Below are 19,438 nucleotides of genomic sequence, written 5' to 3' on the forward strand. Positions count from 1 at the left end.
TACCTACCTATTGTACTACTATTCAGGCCCCAAGTTTTTGCCCATTTTTTTCTTTGTTTTAGGGTACATACATTAGTGCTCAAGAATTAAGCCCAAAAATTAGGACTTAATTCTTGGCTCTGCACTCAGGGATCACTCGTGGCAGGGTTCAGGGGACCATACAGCATGCCAAGGGTCAAACCCAGATCAGTGGCATGCAAGGCAAGGGCCCTACCCGCTGTACTATTCTCTAACCCCAAAAATACAGGTTTGTTGTTTTTTGTTCTTTTTTTTTTTTTTTCTAAGAAAGCTGGATATCTGGAGAGATAGTACAGCAAATAGGATATTTGCCTTGTATGCAGCCAACCTAGGGTCAATCCCAGTTCCCCCATTTAGTTCTCTGAGCCCAACAGGGGAAGTCCTAAGCACAACTGGGTGTGGCAAAAAAAAAAAAACCTGGTACAGGGTTAAGGTTCCTGCATGCAGCCGACCTGGTTTTCAGTTCTACAGGTTCCCCTGTGCACAGCAGTCAAAAAAACCAGTAGAACTTGCTTGCATTTTCAAACTCATGCTCGCTCGCTCGCTCACACACACTCTCACTTTCCCCTCACATCTCTAAATTTTTTTCAATGAAAACTTGCTTCATAAAACTAATAAAAATTAAAATGACGGCCGGAGCGATAGCACAGCGGGTAGGGCGTTTGCCTTGCATGCCGCCAACATGGGTTTGATCCCCAGCATCCCATATGATCCCCGAGCACTGCCAGGAGTAATTCCTGAGTGCAGAGCCAGGGGTAACCCCTGAGCATCACTGGGTGCATTCAAAAAGAAAAAAAAAAAAAGAATGACTTGCAAGAGTGCCCCCTCTGGCCACAGACTTCAGCAATGGCACTGCATTAGGGCTGCCCTGGTTCCTATACTCAGCTGGGCGAGGAGCCAGTGCAGTTCAGACTGATGCACTCTGGACAGGCACCGAAATGGGCATCAAGCCCGAGAGATTCGGTATTTTCACGTTAGGAGGAATGGGTCAGCCCAGCTTCCTCAACCGGCTGCTCTGAGGTGGGGGTGCATGACGGGGTCGCTTCTCTACCTCGCTAATGGGTATCCTAAGGCAGGAAAGGAAAAGGCGAATGGACTGTTTCACTTGATGCCTTTAAGAAAAGAGCACCATGAAAGGGAATGGAGCCCTGAGAGTACGAGGGGTTAAGATGCTTGCCTCACACACGACCGACTTCCATCCTAATCTTCACACCACATATGGTCCCCTGAGCACCACCAGGAGTGACTCCTGCACACAGAGCCAGAAGTAAGCCCTGTGTGACCCTCAAAACCCAAGCTGAGGGGCTGGATGGGTAGCACAGAGGGTAGGGTGTTTGCTTGGCACTCGGCCAACCTGGGTTTGATTCCCAGCATCCCATATCGTCCCCTGAGCACCACCAGGAGTAATCCCTGTGCATGGCTGGGTGTGACCCAAAAGCAAAAAAAAAAAAAAAAGGACCCAACCTGGGGATATATATAATTCAGGGGCAGGACTCTTTCCTAGCATGTCATGGGTTTGAGCTCTGGTACCCAAAACTAAGACTAACTCAATGATTGAGAAAAGTATAAGTAGCTATATTTACAGAGAAGGCATTGGATGGCCAATAAACACATTAAAAGATGGAAACATCCCTACTTCTCCGGAAGATACAAAGTCACAATAATAATTGCCTCATATCCATTAGGCTATAATCAGGGATGTGAAGAAACTGGAGCCCTCATACACTGGAAGGAATGTAAAATGGTGCAGCTGCACGGGAAAAGAGCCTTGCAGTTCCTTAAAGGACTAAATAAGCAGAAGGGCCATAGTACAGGAGGCAGGGCACTTGCCTTGGATGTGGCTGATGCCGGTTGCATGCCCAGCAGGCACCACGTATGATCCCCGATCTCTTCCAGGAGTGATTCCTGAGCTCAGATCCATAAGTCAGCCAGGTGTGACCCCAAAACAAAACAAAGCAAAAAATCAGATGAGGGGCTGATGGAGTGATAGCACAGCAGGTAGGGCATTTGCCTTGCATGTGGCCAACCCGGGTTCGATTCCCAGCATCCCATATGGTTCCCTGAGCACCGCCAGGAGTAATTCCTGAGAGCAAAGCCAGGAATAACCTCTGTGCATTGCCGGGTGTGACCCAAAAAGCCAAAAAACAAAAAACTCAGATGACAGAGCCAGGAGATAGTACAGTGGGTAAGGTGCTTGCACTGCACACTGCCCACTTGGGTTCGATCCTCAGGGTCCCATATGGTCCCCCCACACCGCCAGTAGTGATTCCTGTGTGCAGAGCCACTAGTAAGCCCTGAGCATCGCGGCTAGCAACACCCCTTACCGCCCCCCCCAAAAAAAACCAGGTGCCCTGAAGGTGCCACCCAGCAGGAACCAAGGTTGTGGCCCCTCGTTCCTTCCTTCAGCCAGTCACCCTCTGTTTAACTTATGCGAGTGGCTCTAAGGTCTCAGAAACTGTTCCAGAATCTAGAATCTGGGGTTAGAGCCGGAGGCAGTATTCGGAGCGGCCCTCTCTCCCCGCCGAGGATGGTCACAATGGTCTCTGGATCTCCAGGGCCCAGCAAACTCCAGCATGCGGCGCGGAGGCGAGGATGGAGCCGGGGAAGGAGCCCAGTGACTCCGTGCGGCGGGGCTGGCCGCGTGCCCCACTCCTCGGGCTCGGAAGCAGGAGCGGCGCTTCGCTTGACAACATGCCAGGACTAAACGCAACAGGAGCACAGGCGCGGGCTGGGCGCCAGCCGGACCGGGCAGAGCCCAGCCTCGGGGGAGCGGGCGCAGGCAGAGCGTGACTCCCGCCGAAAACTACAACTCCCAGAATCCTCGCGCCCGCGCCCGGTGGTCACGTGACCGCGGCTCACGTGCCCCGGCCGCCAGCTCCTAATGAAATCATCCTAGGTAGGTGGCGGAAAGGCAGAGGGGCTGGAGGGTTGGGGCGTCCGATCGCCGACTCCCCCGAGCCTCTGCGGCTGCAGAGCCCGACCCGTTCCCCGCCCGATTCCCGGGGTTCCAGCGGACCCCCATTCAGTGAAGCCGGCCCTGCAGCACCTTAGCCTGGCCTGTGCCCCCACCCCACCCCGCCCCACCCCACCCCCGGTCCCGGAACCGGCTCGAGCCCCGAGACCCTTCGCAGTTCACCCCACAGCCGGCGCTCTTGAGGCCTGGGGGTCGACCCTTCCGCCCCCGGTGCCCAGTGCAACCCGCCCGTCTTTATTCCTGCGATTCAACCCCTGTTGTTGTCTTGGCGACTCGCTCACTTGGTGGGGGGAGGAGGGGGGAGCTGAGGGTGGGGACAGCCCTGACCTGGGCGTGGGGGCGTCAGGCTCCAGCTCTGCCTTTGCCACGCCCCACTGTGGCCGGAGCCTGGCCCTCCTGCTCCGGGGCCCCGCTTCCCAGGCCGGTGCTCCAGCCCGTGGGTTCCCTCGGAGCCGCTCACTTTCCCTCCTGACCAAACTCTTTTCCTCGGCTGCCCGCAGCTGTGGTACCGCCGGGAGAAGGGCAGACGCTGCGGCCAGGGAGGGGAGTGAGGGACATCCCGTCGAGCCCAGATCTCCGGGGAGAAGCAGCAGCAAGGAGAGACCCACCCCCGACCCCCGCCTCCACTGTAGCCCGCCCCGTGGAAAGAAGCAGGTAAGCTGGGGCCATCGGAACTGAGAAACAGCGGCGGAGAGGCTGAGACAAGGGAGGCTGCGAGGTGTGCCCAGGGGGCGGGCAGGGGGCTCCCCTCTGCCTACCCCCTTCCCGCCCTTCTGCAGCTCTGACCTGCTGGGGGCTTCCTGCTAAGCCTGCTCAGTGCTTGGAGGTTTTTCTTTCTTTCTTTTTTGCTGACTTGCTGCTGGGTTGGCAAGTTGTGTAAGAGAACGCCCTTGGGACAGACTCTGACCAGATCTTTCTGGATTTGGGGCCAGCAGCCGGAGGGATATTGCCTGGGGTTCCGTGTTCCTGGATTGCATTCCTGGGGACAGATGTCAAGAGAACCTGAACTTTCCTTGTTTCTTTTCTTTTGTTTCTGTGTTTCACAAAACCTCCCTTTTGTGGTGGGGGTGGTGAGGACTGGAGGGCTCCCGGTATTTGGTTTGCTTGAGAACACACTGCGTGGTAGCACCAGGATCTGTAGCAGCCAGGACCCCCAGTGTCCGGGAGGGCACACTGGCACCTCAAGCCGTTCCAGGCATGGAAGTCAGGGGCCGGAGCAGTAATACAGTGGGTAGGGCGATTTCCCCGCACGCAGCTCCCCCAGGTTCTGACAGTCCCATGTGGTCCTCTGAGCACTACCAGGAGTAATTGCTAAGTGTAGAGCCAGGACTAACCCCTGAGCATCGTGGGGTGCGAGAGACATCAGGCTTTCCAGGACTTTCTGCCACTGAGCTGTCCCAGACCCCGGAGTCTTCCCTTTCCCAGTGTACCTGGTTCCCTACTTTTTTCACCATCAAGAGGCGCAGTGACGAGGATTTCACCACCCTCAGTCCCTGGTTGACCATCCTCAGTGCCTTGTTAGACATTCTGTTCTTTTATTTGTGGGGGGGGGGGGGTGAAGAGAGAGGGGGCCTGGCCACACCAGTGTGCTCAGGGCTTACCCTGGGTCTGCACCCAGAAATCATTCCTGGCAGTACTCGGGATAGATGGGGTGCCAGGGACCGAACCCAGCTCAACTGTGTGCAAGGCAAGAACGCTTCCCACTGAACGGTCGCTCCTGCCCATTGTCAACCACTCTGATTCCCCCAGAGGGGCTTTAGCAGGGACACTGTCTGATGGACAATAACTCGATCCATCGCTAAGGACTGAATCCATCAGATCCTCCCCTGTGGACCAGAGTAAACCAGGAGGGAGTGGTGGAAAGTGAAATGGAGGTTTCTTTTTATTTGTTTTATTTTGGGGCCATACCCGGTGATGCTCAGGGCTCACTCTCTCCTAACTGTGCACTAAGGAATTACTCCTGGCAGTGGTTGGGGGGACCACATGGGCTGCTGGAGGTTGAATCTCGGTCCAATGAACCTAGGTGGGCCACGTGCAAAGCAAGCACCCTACCCACTATACGATCACTCTAGTTCCTAAAATGGAATTTTTTATTTTTTAATCAGTCTGTTGCCTGAGTTCTGGCCTCGGGAAAGAGGAGATGCAGAGGGAGGAGACTCGGAGGATGGAAGTCTTTGGCAGGTTTCACCAGCCTAGGCAACTGCCGGCCAGCAGGAGCCTCAGGGGATGGCCGAGCCCAGGCTAACTCGGCTCACAGCCTGTGAACCTAAAAAGTAGTGAGCCTGCTGCAGTCCGGCTTAGGAAAGCAGACTCCGTGCCTGTGAAACGCTGGCACTAGAGAGAATGAGGAGCAGACAGGAGTCTGAGCGGCGATGGGCCCTGGGGGCTCCAGAAGAGCTTGTGAGTCTCCCAGGAATGGGGAAGATGTGGAACCTGAAAGAGGGGCTGGAAGCATCCCAGAAGCACGGCATTGGTGATGTTTTCCTGAGGACCCAAAGGTGAAAGGGGGGGCGGGGCTGGAGTGATAGCACAGCAGGTAGGGCATTTGCCTTGCACGCGGCCGACCCGGGTTCGAATCCCAGCATCCCATATGGTCCCCTGAGCACCGCCAGGGGTAGTTCCTGAGTGCATGAGCCAGGAGTGACCCTTGTGCATTGCCAGGTGTGACCCAAAAAGAAAAAAAAAAAAAAAAAAAAGGTGAAAGGGGGCTCTTCACATTTGGGAGTATTGACCTAAATTTTTTTTGTTGTTTTTTGTACTAGATAGGAAACTAGGGTGTCTTCAACAATGGGGCCACCTCCCCAACCCCAGGAGCATTGACCTGAGTTTTTTGGAGGGGTGGGCAGGCCACACCCAGCAGTGCTTGGGGGAGACCGTACACGATGCTGGAAATCAAACCCAGGTCGACTGCGCACAAGGCCAGCACCGTCACCCCTGTGCTCTTTCTCCAGCTCCTGGCCTGAATTTGTAGGGCCCCTGGAAACAAGAATTTGGATTCGAGGCCAGAGGGAGGTGGACTGGACTGGACTGTAGTGAAGACTCCACAGTTCTGGAGGGTGTCTCTGGGGACCCAGTAGCAGGCTGGGAAGTCAGAAGGGTTTGAATTCAAATCCTGCTGATAATGACCAGTGATTTGATGGCTCTGACCTTTATGACCGAGTGAGATAACATCCTCATATACGGACAGGGGTGCATTTGGGCCACACCTGGGAGCATTCTCAGATGCCTGGAGCTTTGGTCTCCTTCCCTCAAAATTTCCCCTAATCGGGGCTGGAGCAGTAGTACAGCGGGTGGAGCATTTGACTCACATGTGGCCATCCCAGGTTCAATCCCCAGCATCCCATATGGTTCCCCGAGCACCCCCAGGAGTAATTCCTGGGTGCAGAGCCAGGAGGAACCCCTCAGCATTGCCAGGTGTAGCCCAAAAGCTGCCCCCCTCCACCAAAAATTTGTCCCCTAACCATTTTTTTTTAGGAAATTGAATATAGCAAAAGCCCTTCTACATACTGATTCTGACTACAAGCTGAAAATTCAGTCCACAGTTTATGAAAATTATTAGGGTTTCCCGCCTGATGTTTTTGTTCTTGGGTCACGTTACAGTTCTGTGAACTTGTTGATATTTTTTTTTTTCTTTTTGGGTCACACCCGGCGATGCACAGCGGTAACTCCTGGCTCTGCACTCAGGAATCACTCCTGGCGGTGCTCAGGGGACCATATGGGATGCTGGGATTCGAACCCGGGTTGGCCGCATGCAAGGCAAATGCCCTAGCCGCTATGCTATCGCTCCAGCCCCTGTTTTATTTATTTTTTTATTTTTTATTTTTTTGCTTTCTGGGTCACACCTGGCGGTGCACAAGGGTTACTCCTGGCTCATGCACTCAGGAATTACTCCTGGTGGTGCTCAGGGGACCATATAGAATGCTGGGAATCGAACCCGGGTCGGTTGAGTGCAAGGCAAACGCCCTACCCGCTGTGCTATTGCTCCAGCCCACTTGTTGATGTTTTAAACATATACCAACCAGAACTCTAGTTCCCAAGTATCTAGATCTAGTACTGTTAAAGGATTATGGTCTGAAGAGATAATTCAGGAGTTAAGACACTACAGGAGTTAGAGCACTTGCTTTGCACGCAGGTGACTCTGGTTTGATCTCAGCACCATAGATTCCCCTGAGCAGAGGGCCAGGAGTAAGCCCAGCACACACATGCACACACACACACACACACACACACACACACACACACACACACACACACACCACAGAATGGGGTCGGAGCAATATAGTACAGTAGGTAGGGTGCCTGCCTTATATGGGGCCAACCCGGTGATTTAATGGCTCTGACCTTTATGTCCGAATGAGAACATCCTCATCCATGGTGGGGGTGCATTTGGGCCTGGGTTCGATTCCCAGCATCCCATATGGTCCCCCGAGCACCGCCAGGAATAATTCCTGAGTGCAGAGCCAGGAGTAATCCCTGTACATTGCCGGATGTGATCCAAAAAGGAAAAAAAAAAAAATCCAGGCACATACCCTACAATTGCTCTGGCCCCTGTTGTTGTTGTTGTTGTTGTTGTTGTTGTTGTTGTTGTTGTTGTTGTTGTTGTTTTGCTACACCCAGTGGTGCTCAGCACTTACTCCTGGCTTTACACTCAGGAATTACTCCCGGCGGTGCCCAGGGGACCATGTGGGATGCCAGATATTAAAGCCGCGTCAGCCGCGTGCAAGGCAAATGCTTTACCGGCTTTACTGTCTTTCCAGCCCCTGTATTTCTCGTTCTGTTATTTTGTCTTTGCTCTACAGCCGGCAGAGCTCAGGAGCCACCCCCCACCCCCCCGCACGGTGTCCCGGGGTCTCCCGTGGCACTGGGGACCGTAGTACTGCTGGAATCAACCCCCACATGCAGAGCACTCGCTCCTGCCTTGTGATCCCGGGCCTGTCCTGCTCGCCTCTCCTCCCGGCCTTCCGGTGCCGGTGCTGTGCCAGGACAACTGTGCTCTGTCCCCTCCAGGCCGAGAGCAGCCGGAGCCGAGCAGGCCGCCCCGGGCCTCCAGCCAGCCGCCTGCCCCCCGCTGCGTGGGGCATGTGGTCCTGAGGCGCAGAGCGCGCGCGGAGCCCGCCCGGCGCCATGGCCCAGGTCAGCATCAACAGTGACTACGGAGAGTGGGGCTCCAGCTCGGACGCCGGCGAGCGGGCGCACCTGCTGCAGAGCCCCTGCGTGGACACGGCCCCCAAGAGCGAGGGGGACACCCCTCCCGGGGGCCTGGCCAGAGGTACCACCTCCACACTCGGGGCCGTCTTCATCGTGGTCAACGCCTGCCTGGGCGCGGGGCTGCTCAACTTTCCCGCCGCCTTCAGCACCGCCGGGGGCGTGGCTGCTGGCGTCACGCTGCAGATGGTGAGTGGCGGGTAGGGGGGTAGAGGCACCAGGCAGGAGAGGGGGGGGCCTGGCGCTCTGTCTCCAGAGGAAGGTTGCAGGGGGTAGGGATCCTCGGAAGGTGCCACTCGCCACCCCTCTCTCTCTCCTCCTTCCCCCACGGCAGGCGTTTCTGGTCTATGCCTGCGTTCTTTCCTCTGGGCCCGGATGTGGCTTCCGGAGCCTTTCCAGCCATTCAGGGACGTTTAGACAAGGACTGCGTGTGTCCTAATCATCATTGCCTATCTCATATTTCGTCATCATGAGCGGCATAGTGCATGTCGAGTAGTTCAGCAGGTTGGGACTTGCCTGGCATGCAGCCTGTGGGATTCCGTCCCCTGCTTTCTGTAGGGTTCCCGAGGCTCTGCCACGAGTGATCTCTGAGCACAGAGCCAGGAGTAAGCCCTGAGCACTGCCATGTATGCCCTGCCCACCCCTCCCCCCCAAAAAAGAAAAGAAAACTAAATATAAAAACAAATATTTTTCTATATATAATAATAATAATTTTGTTTTTTTTGCTTTTCGGGTCACACCCCGCGATGCTCAGGGGTTACTCCTGGCTCTGCACTCAGGAATTACTCCTGGCGGTGCTCGGGGGACCATATGGGATGCTGGGAATCGAACCTGGGTCGGCCGTGTGCAAGGCAAACGCCCTCCCCACTGTACTATCGATCCAGCCCCACGTAATAATTTTGTGATTTTAAAGGCACTTGGGACCACCTAGAGAGAGTCCAGGGCTTAAGGCACTTGCTGTGCCAGTTGGATCCCTGGTGCCACATGGTGTTCCAGGCATTACTGGGTGCCACCCTGGAAACCCTTGAGGCCCCCGGTTGCGGCCCTGGAGTCCTCCAGGCACTGGGGTGTCCTGGTTTTTTCCCAACACCACAGGGCCCCAGCAGAACCACATCCACTGGGCCTTGACATTGAACAGCGGGTCAGGTTGGAGAATCTCCAGGAGGGCCCCCACCCCAGGCCTCCTGAGCACCGCTTGAGAAGGGGGAAAAGGTGGTTACTGCCGGTCAGTGTGATGCCTGCAGCCTCTTCGAAGTCAGCCGGGACCAGGGAGGCAGCTCCGCAATAGAGCACTTGTCTTGCTCATGTAGGGCATAGCGCGAGAACCACAGAAACCAAAAGTGGGAGAAGAAGTGAGTAGGTGAACAAGATTGGCCAAGAAATGGGCCAGAGAGACAGTACAGCAAGTAAGGTGTTTGCCTTGCATGCAGCTGGCCAGGTGCAATCCCCAGCACCCCATGTGGTCCCTCAAGCCCTGCCAGGAGTGACCCCTGAGCATCACCAGGTATGGCCAAAAACCTAAAAAAAAAATTGTTTTTATTTCTTTTTGGGTCACACCCAGCGATGCTCAGGGGTTATTCCTTGGCTCATGCACTCAGGAATTACTCCTGGCGGTGCTCAGGGGACCATATGGGATGCTGGAAATCGAACCCGGGTTGGCCGCATACAAGGCAAACGCCCTACCTGCTGTGCTATCGCTCCAGCCCCATAAAATAATTTTTTTAATAAATTTATTTATTTTTAATTAATGAATCACCATGAGGGTACAGTTACGGATTTATACACATCTGTGCTTATGCTTCCCCCATACAAAGTTCGGGAACCCATCCCTTCACCAGTGCCCATATTCCACCACCAGTAAACTCAGCATCCCTCCCATCCTCCCCAATCCCATCTCCCCCCCACCCCACCCTGTCACTGTGGCAGGGCATTCCCTTCTGTTCTCTCCCTCTAATTAGCTATTGTGGTTTGCAATAAAGGTGTTGAGTGGCCACTGTGCTCAGTCTCTAGCCCTCATTCAGCCCGCAACTCCCTTCTCCCACATGGCCTTCGACTACATTATAGTTGGTGATCCCTTCTCTGAGTTGCCCTTTCCCCAGAATGTGAGGCCAGCCTCCTAGCCATGGAGTCAACCTCCTGGTAGTTGTTTCTACAATTCTTGGGTGTTAGTCTCCCACTCTGTTATTCTATATGTCATAGATGAGTGCAATCTTTCTATGTCTGTTTCTCTCTTTCTGACTCATTTCACTTAGCATGAAACTTTTCATGCCGATCCACTTAAATAAAAAATTTGTGACCTCCTTTTTTCTAACAGCTGCATAGTATTCCATTGTATAGATGTACCAAAGTTTCCTCAACCAGTCATCCGTTCTAGGGCATTCGGGTTTTTTCCAGATTCTGGCTATTGTAAACAGTGCTGCGATGAACATACATGTGCAGATGCCATAAAATAAAATTTTTTAAAAAAAATACCCAAGAATTGATTTTTGAGCCTGGGCAGAGGAAACCTGGAACTTTATCATGTGATTCTCTCTGTTTCTGTGTTTGTTTAGAGTCTTCCACAAGACGTCTGGGTTTTTTATTTTATTATTTATTGATTTATTTTTGCTTTTGCGGTCACTCCCAGCGATGCTCAGGGATTACTCCTGGCTCTGCACTTAGGAATTGCTCCTGGAGGTGCTCGAGGGACCATATGGAATGCAAGGATTGAACCCGGGTCGGGCCCCAGGTCCCGTTAGATGCCCTCGGTTGCCAGGCCTCCCCCTCACCCTCCACGCTCTCCCCCGCCTGCAGGCCATGCTGGTCTTCATCATCAGCGGCCTTGTCATCCTGGCCTACTGCTCCCAGGCCAGCAACGAGCGCACCTACCAGGAAGTAGTGTGGACCGCGTGCGGCAAGCTGACAGGCGTGCTGTGCGAGGTGGCCATCGCTGTCTACACCTTCGGCACCTGCATCGCCTTCCTCATCATCATCGGGGACCAGCAGGACAAGAGTGAGCTCCCCCTCCGGACCGCGTGCCTCGCTGCCCCTGCAGCCCCGGGGATTCTGGGGATTGGGGAGGATGGGGGGGCACCTATCTCCCAGACCGAGGGTTCTGGGTTCCTCTGGGAATCCTGGGGGCAGCCCTGAGCCTGGCCCCGAGGGGGCCACTGTCCCCCGGGGCAGCCAGCGTGACGCCCCCTCCTTCCTCCCCGCCCAGTTATAGCCGTGATGACCAAGTCGCCCGATGAGGCCAGCGGCCCCTGGTACACAGACCGCAAGTTCACCATCAGCCTCACCGCCTTCCTCTTCATCCTGCCCCTCTCCATCCCCAGGGAGATCGGCTTCCAGAAATATGCCAGGTTCGGAGCCCCCCACCCCTGCCTGACCCTGACACAGCTCTGCTCACAGCCAGGGGCCCAGAAGCTGCCGGGGAACCCCTCCCCTCACCTCCACACCTTCAGGGACAGCAAGAGGGGCCAAGGTGGGACGAGTTAGGCTGGGAGAGTTCAGGCAAAAAAATTATCCTCCTGGGGTGGAGCAGGAAGAAGCCAGGTTCAGTCCCCTGGCCCCACGTTTTGTCCCCTAAGTACCACCAGGAATGATTCCCAACCGAGTCAGGGGTGACTGAGCATCCGAGGTGTGGCCCAAAAACAAAGCATAAAAAAGATTTTCTTTCTCGTCAGCAACAAGGAGACAGTGATCTTGGTCCCGTGGAGACTCATGTCAAAGAGGGTCTGGGGGCTTCCGGAAGTGGGAGACGGCCTCCCCTCCAGGCCTGAGCCCTAGCTTTCTCTGGGAGGATGGGAGTTTTGGCTTAACTTGGTTTGGATCGCACCCAGAGATGCTTGAGGGGGGTCTGTATTGTGCTGGGGGTCAAACCCGAGGCTTCCACTTGCGGAGTCTGCCCTCAGCCCTTTGCACCGTCTCCCAGGCTCCAAGAAAGGAATTTGAGCCTGATGGCTTGGTATAAAATGGGGGGAGGGGGGTCAGCCTTCTGCCTCTGGGTCTGAAACTTGGGGATGACCCAGGCTGTTTCCGTGCTCTGGAAAGAGCCCCACTCAGCCCTGTCGAGGGGCTCCTCGGGCAGGAAGCTCGCCTTTCAGGTTGCCCTTTTAGGGCTGGAGCAATAGCACAGCAGGAAGGGCACTTGCCTCACACACAATCCATCCGGGTTTGATTCATGGCATCCCACATGGTCCTTGAGCACCACCAGGAGTAATTCCTGAGTACAGAATCGGGAGTAACTCCTGTGCATCACCGGGTGTGACCCAAAAAAGCAAAAAAAAAAAAAAAAAAGTTAAGTTGTGTACGGCAAGGTGGCTCACCCAGGTCTGATCCCCAGTATCCCATATGGTCTCCCAAGCACTGCAAACAGTGATTCCCTGAGCACAGTGCCAGGAGCAAGCCCTGAGCATCTGTGGTGATGGCCAAAAACCAAAAAAAAAAAAAGAGAGAGAGAATTAATCAAATAAAGTTGCCCTTCCAGGCGTGGAGAAGTGGTGCAGTGGTCAGGCAGTTGCCTTGCTGATGTGAAGCCCAGCTTTTTTTTTTTTTTGGGTCACACCCAGCGATGCTCAGGGGTTACTCCTGGCTCTGCACTCAGGAATTACTCCTGGCAGTGCTTGGGGGACCATATGGGATGCTGGGAATCAAACCTGGGTCGGCTGCACACAAGGCAAACGCCCTACCCGCTGTGCTATCGCTCCAGCCCCGAAACCCAGCTTTTGATTGCCAGCACTCGTCGTCTCCCGTGGGCACAGCCAGATGTGGCCCAAAACTGCCTCCAAAATGAAAAGGGCCACACCTGCCTGTCCGACTTTCCCCTCGGTGTGTCCTGGCTGTCACGCTCCTGCAGCACCCTGGGCCGGCACTGGCCGCACTGATGGAAGGAGTGAAGGAGTGAAGGTGCTCTGGGGCCAGCTCTCGCCCTGGCCTCGGAGCTGAGCGGCTGTGTGTCCTGATACCCACACCTCAGCATGCACCCGCCGCACCCCTGCTAGCGCCCGGCATCCACCTGGCGTTGGCCATGCCTCAGAAGCAGGGCTCGCCTGCATTTCCCAAGTCTTGGGCCCCCAGTTCTCTTGCATAGCCTCTTTCTTTTCTGTATTAAATCACCGTGAGACACAGTTACCAAGTCCCCTCAACACAGTTACCAAGCTGTTAATGATTGGGTTTCAGTCGTACAGTGTTCCAAAACCCGTTCCTCTGAGCAGCCTCTTTGGGCTGGGACAGGCCGGAAGGGTGTGGGGTGGGGGTGCTGCAGCCAGCAACCAGGCTCCTCCTCCCCTCCTCCTCCCTCAGCTTCCTGAGCGTCGTGGGCACCTGGTACGTCACTGCCATCGTCATCATCAAGTACATCTGGCCAGATAAAGAGATGACTCCCGGAGGCATGCTGACCAGGTGGGTGAGGGACCGCGGGTGGCACAGGGGCGTCGGTGCCAGGTCAGGCACCCAGAGGCCAACGAGAGCGGTCTTCAGCCCTCGGAGCAACCGGCCCGGCCCCCGTCTCCTTTCTTGGCAAAGGACAAATCAGTACAGCCAGGAGGGCGTTTGCCTTGCATCGGGCCAACCCGAGTTCGGTGCCCAGCATCCCATGTGCTCCCCCAAGCACCACCAGGACTGATCTCTGAGTGCAGAGCCAGCAGTAAGCCCTGAGCACCACCCGGTGTGGCCCCAAAAAAGCAAAAGCAGAACAGAAAACTCCAGGGCCCCGCCAGGAGCTCTGCCTTGTGGCCCCAGCAGGGGCGGGTGGGGGGGTGTTCAGAGCCTCACTTTGCTGAGCTGGCGGAGGGGACCTGGAGCCACTTATGCTCGGTCCCCAGACTCCAGGGTACCAGCGAGGCTGTGGGGAGGGGTGCCCGGAGACTCGGGGTTTCACAGGCTGCAGCCGGTGTGTTCGTCCGCAGGCCGACCTCCTGGGTAGCCGTGTTCAATGCCATGCCCACCATCTGCTTCGGATTCCAGGTGTCCTCCATTGTCCCCACCCTGGGATGCAGGGCTGGGGGGAGGGCCGGGTGGGAGGATGGCATGGGGTGGGGGGGGCATGCGGGAGCCCTTGCCCTTTTCCCTGGCGTCTCTGCCCCTGCCCAGGGCAAGGTCGCTTCCCCGCCGTCACGGCCGCCTTCTGCCCGCAGTGCCACGTCAGCAGCGTGCCCGTGTTCAACAGCATGCGGCGGCCCGACGTGAAGACCTGGGGCTGGGTGGTGACGGCTGCCATGATTATCGCCCTCGCCGTCTACCTGGGCACAGGTGAGTGCCCCTCCCGCTGCCCCCAGGAGAGAGCTCTGTGTGTCCCGCCAGGGCCCAGCGGGTGCTGGGAACTGCGTGCACTTGGGATGGGGCGTGCTGTGGAAGGAGCCGGAATGTGAGCCGCGGGCGGGAACCCAAAGGTGCCAGAATCTGGCTCACAGGCCGGGGCTGGCGGGCGTGGCAGAGCACCATCAGACCCGGAAGACCGTCAGACCTGAAAGCGAACTTAGGTTGGGTTTTTTGGGGGGTTTGTTTTCTTTCTGGTTTTTTGGTGTGTTTTCCAGGGCCACTCCCAGCCTGGGGGCTCTCGGGGGTCACTTCCGGCAGTGCTCCGGGGACCATGTGGTGTTGGGGCTTGAACCCCGGCCTCTCACATGCAGATCACATGCTCCAGCCATTCCCCACGCACCCAGCCCAGAAAGAAAGTGTTGTAACGGGGACATCTGGGAGGAAGGCCATGGGATGCTTCCCCCTGGTGTTCACGGGGCCAGCACCGAGATAACTCCAGAAGACACAGCCAGAAGCAAGGGAAGGGGCAGGGCCCCTCTGGGCACGGGGCTTAAACGAGAAAAGAAATGCTTCTCAGGGGCTGGAGCGATAGCACAGCGGGTAGGGCGTTTTCCCTGCATGCTGCTGACCAGGTTCAATCCCCACTATCCCATATGGTCCCCTGAGCACTGCCAGGAGTGATTACTCAGTGCAGAGCCAGGAGTAACCCCTGTGCATGGCCGGTGTGACACCCACCCACCCACCCACCCCCCGCCAGAGAAAAAAAGGTCAAAATAAAAATCTTTAAAAGAAAAAAAGAAAGAAAAATGAAATGATTCTCCGAAGAGGGAGAGATGAGCACTGAAGAGTATGTAGAGTTGGTGGGAGTGGGGTGGCGTGGGCACGTGGCTCCGTGGAAAAGTACTTGTCTTGCGTGTGTGAGGCCCTGAGTTCCATCCTTGGCTCCACAAAAATAGAAAAAAAGAAAAAATAGGGACTGAAGCAATAATACAGCAAGCAGGGCACTTGCCTTGCATGCGGCCAACCACGGTTCAATCCCTATCATCCCATATGGCCCCCTGATTACTGCCAGAAATAATTCCTGGGTGCTGAGCCAGGAGTAACCCCTGAGCATCAACGGGAGGAAGGAAAGAAGGAAGGGAGGGAAGGAGAGGGAGAGGGAGGGGGGGCGGAGAGAAGGTCAGGGCAGGGCAGGAACGCAGATGTGAGGGGCTGACAGGGGGCATCTTCTCTGAAGTGGGCCCAGCTCAGCCCAGGCCTGACTAAGGAGCACACAGGTCCTGTGTAGCAGTGTGGGCGCAGGGACAGGTGTGTTCCATGAGGCCCTGCCTAGCCCCCAGAGCCGCTGTAGCACATTCCCCTGGGGACCGACCTGGCCCCTCCCAGACTGCGTGTCCATTCCCCCTCCCCCCACAAGGCATCTGTGGCTTCCTGACGTTCGGAGCGGCCGTGAACCCTGACGTGCTCCTGTCCTACCCCTCGGAGGACGTGGCGGTGGCCGTGGCCCGCGCCTTCATCATCCTCAGCGTGCTCACCTCCTACCCCATCCTGCACTTCTGTGGCCGGTGAGCCCCCACCCTGCCCGGCCCCCTGGAGGCTGGTCTCCTGTGGAGACACCACTCCCCCTCAGGGCTAGGAGAACCTGAGGCCAAAGGAAAGAGGCGGCACTGGGGACTGCTGGTCTCGGGTCCCCGGAACATCCCCTGTGTCCCCTGAGACTCTTCTTGCCCAGGAGGCTGGAGCGAGAGCACAGCGGGGAGGGCGCTAGCCTTGCACGCCGCCAACCCGAGTTCCATCCCCGACACCCCACGTGGTCCCCTGAGCATCGCTGGCTGTCACCCCAAAACTAAACAACAGAAAAGCCTCTCGCCCCGATCCTCTCGTTCCTCAGCACCCGGCCTGCCCCAGCATCTGTCTCTCCTGCAAAGTCTCGAGTGCCAGTTCCCACCGCGGGAACCAGGCCCGGCGCCCTCTGCCCTCCCCCCTTCCCCGTCCCCTGCCCCACAGCTGTCGGAGGGACGGAAGGGGAAACCAAGCCCGGGGCCGGGGCCTTGGCCAGCGGGAGCCGCTGAGCCGCCTCTCCCGGCGCAGGGCGGTGGTGGAAGGCCTGTGGCTGCGCTACCAGGGCACCCCCGTGGAGGAGGATGTGGGCCGGGAGCGGCGGCGGCGCCTGCTGCAGACGCTCACCTGGTTCCTGCTGACGCTGCTGCTGGCGCTCTTCATCCCCGACATCGGCAAGGTCATCTCCATCGTCGGGGGCCTGGCCGCCTGCTTCATCTTCGTCTTCCCAGGTGTGGCCTCAGCTCCCGCTGCTCGCTCGCTCGCCGTGCTGGCCCGGCCGGCCTGAGCTCCCGGCAAGGACAGGCGGGCACTCAGGAATGACCCCGGAGAGGCCGGCCGGCGTGCTCTCTTTGGTGGGGGCCATCCCCGCGGTGCTGGGGGTTGCTCAGAAGGGCACAGGGGGCTGGGGGCTCGAGCAGAGCCAGAAGCAGAGGGGGACTTTGGAGAAGTGACTCAGCCCCTCTCTCTTCCCCACCACGCCCCCCACACCCTGGTGGGGGGGAGGGACACAGCCTGACCTCTTGGGGATCCTCTTGCCTTTCAGGGCTGTGCCTCATCCAAGCCAAGCTCTCGGAGATGGAGGAGGTCAAGCCGGCCAGGTAAGGCCTCCAGGGGAGGGGTTGGGGTGCTGGGGGGTGGGGCCTGTGTGTCTTGATTTGGGCACAGGGCGTTGAAGGCAGCGCCTCACACCTGCGAGGCCTCTACTCGACCACGGAGCCTCGTCTCTGGTCCAGGTGTCGGCTCTGTCATTGATTTGATTGGTTTGGGTGCTTTGGGGGAGGGTGGCGGGGGAGGGCGAGTCATCTGTCGGTGCTCGGGGGTCACTGCACGGCCATGGGGCAAACCCAAGACGCCAGTGTGCAAGATGCCAGCCTGCAAAGAAAAGCCCCAGCCCGCTGCATCGTCTCCCTGCTGGGCATCAGGATGTGTTCCATTGGTTTGGTCTTATTTGGGGGCCACACCCAGCGGTGCTCAAGGCTCACTCCTGATTCGGTACTCAGGGATCATTCCTGCTGGTGTTGGGTGCCGGGGACCGAACCTGGGCCAGCCACTTGCAAGGCCAGCGCTCTCCCTGCGGTGCCATCGCCCATGGCTTTCTGTTGGTTTTCCAGTGGGTCATACTCTGTGTGACCTGCTGTGTCCTCATACTTCTGCAGTCAGGAGACCTGCGCTAGAACCCAGGCCCCGCCTTTGGCTGGCTGTAACTGGCCAGTGGCGTGAGGCCTTGGCCTCCTTTTGGGAGGGGCCCACAGGGGACACCACGCGCCCTGTGAAAGTCCTTGCCCAGAGGGACATGGGCTCCCCTGAGCCGTGATTCAGATCATTCCCGGGTCTGGCCCCTGTCTGCATGGGGGTCCCACCCCGACATCACGGCCCCTCTCTCCTCTTTACAGCTGGTGGGCGCTGGTCGGTTATGGAGTCTTCTTGGTCACCCTCGGAGCCTTCATCTTCGGCCAGACCACAGCCAATGCTATCTTTGTGGATCTGGTGGCCTAGCCTCTGCCTCTCCGTCAGACGGTCGGACCCAGGACACCCCGTCTGAGAGAGCCCTGGGGCCACCCCGGTCCGGCATTGCCCCCTCCCCGCTGGTGGGGCGGCACCGACAGCCCTGGGGTACAGTCGGCCCCCACATCTACGGACAGCTCAGCCTTGAGTGGTGGGAGATCTCCTGTCTGAAAGGAACCCCGGGGCCCCTGCCACGTTCCCGCTCCCCCACACCTGGAACCCAGAACCAAAGCGGTGCTGGAGACCTCGGGAAGAGGGACAGCAGGAGAAAGAGAACCTGTCCCGAGTGGGGACCACTCCACAGGCGGCCCCCGAGTCCCTGATGCCCAGAGAGGGCCTTTGGGCGTCTCAGCCCGTCATGCCCCTCACCGAGGCCCCAGGCCGCCCTCCTCCACCCCCAAGTCTAATGTTTACAAACTAGCTCTCAGTGGCGTCGGGAGGAGCTGCCGTCTCCCTGCCGCCCGCCCCACCCCCGACTTCGGATGAACCCCCTTTTCCCAGGGGAGGCCGGGGCACCTCGCCAGGACCGTCTCCAGAGGCTGCAGCTGGCCTCGTCCAGCCTGGCAGAGTAGCCCACGAGGAAAACGTTTGCCGTCTGGGTGACTAGCCAGCCGGGTGTCTCCCGTCCCGTCTGTATTCTCTCGTCCACTCGCCCCTACCCCATCCCATCCTCACTCCATTCCCCCCGCCCAAACCCCGTCACTCGTCTCTCCTGCCCACACAAGCCCGGAGCTAGTGAGTTTCCTCATTCACACTACCCGCCAGGCCCGTTCCCGGCGGCCTGTCCATTGCACTGAGGTCCACAGTGAAATGAGGGTCCCAGGCCAGGCAAGGCCAGACCCTCCTGGTCCCCCCCCCCCCCGCTCTCCTGTCCCAGGTTCAGGATCTGCCTTCATCCAGAACGCACCCCACTGTCCTCGCCCCCCCCCCAGAGCCTGTGTGCTGGAGGCAGTGGGGACCCCCCTTACCCCGCAGCAGCCCATCCATCCCTCAGGGCAGGGGGTGCCACACGGCCCACCCGTCTCCCCTGGGTCCCGCTCAGACCTGGGGTGACACCCACAGAGCGGGCATCACAGAGAAGCAGGCCAGTGGGGCAGAGGAGCTGGGGTCCACCCCTGGGGTCTTCCCTCAGGAGCCCCCAAGCCGAGTTGTCACACCGCGTCTTTGTGACCCGCGCGCCCTCGCCCCAGGGAGGGAGGCTAATAAAAAGGGTTTGTGCTGCTCAGCTGCGTGGCCCATGTGGGTGCAGGAACCATCCGGGCCGCTTTCAGGAGGAAGAGGGTCGGCATGGAAGGGCGGGAGCGGGGGCGGGCGGGACATCCTGCAGAGCCTCTGCAGGTGCCGTGGGGAGGGGGGCCACACCTTGCGATGCTCACGGCTCACTCCTGGCGGGCTCAGGGGACCCTTTGGAGTGTCCGAATCAAAGCCGGGTCG

General features: G+C 57.8%; 1 protein-coding gene across 2 annotated transcripts; it reads left to right on the forward strand.

Moving 5' to 3' along the window:
* The first annotated feature begins 2,788 nt into the window (after positions 1-2,788).
* On the forward strand, positions 2,789-19,223 carry SLC38A7 (solute carrier family 38 member 7). Of its 2 annotated transcripts, XM_055146266.1 has the most exons (12): positions 2,789-2,914; positions 3,493-3,646; positions 8,000-8,386; positions 10,991-11,189; positions 11,397-11,538; positions 13,481-13,579; positions 14,086-14,143; positions 14,314-14,428; positions 15,855-16,002; positions 16,529-16,728; positions 17,043-17,097; positions 17,893-19,223. In XM_055146266.1, exons 3-12 carry the CDS (start codon positions 8,117-8,119, stop codon positions 17,993-17,995), a joined length of 1,389 nt encoding a protein of 462 aa, XP_055002241.1. In that variant the 5' UTR covers positions 2,789-2,914; positions 3,493-3,646; positions 8,000-8,116; the 3' UTR covers positions 17,996-19,223. The 2 variants fall into 2 exon arrangements, with proteins under 2 accessions (XP_055002241.1, XP_004600687.2); XM_004600630.2 differs by lacking the exon at positions 2,789-2,914 and having other exon boundaries at positions 3,306-3,646.
* The last annotated feature ends 215 nt before the right edge of the window (positions 19,224-19,438 follow it).

The sequence above is a fragment of the Sorex araneus genome, chromosome 8, assembly GCF_027595985.1.
Source record: "Sorex araneus isolate mSorAra2 chromosome 8, mSorAra2.pri, whole genome shotgun sequence".
In the NCBI taxonomy this organism is placed as follows: domain Eukaryota; kingdom Metazoa; phylum Chordata; class Mammalia; order Eulipotyphla; family Soricidae; genus Sorex; species Sorex araneus.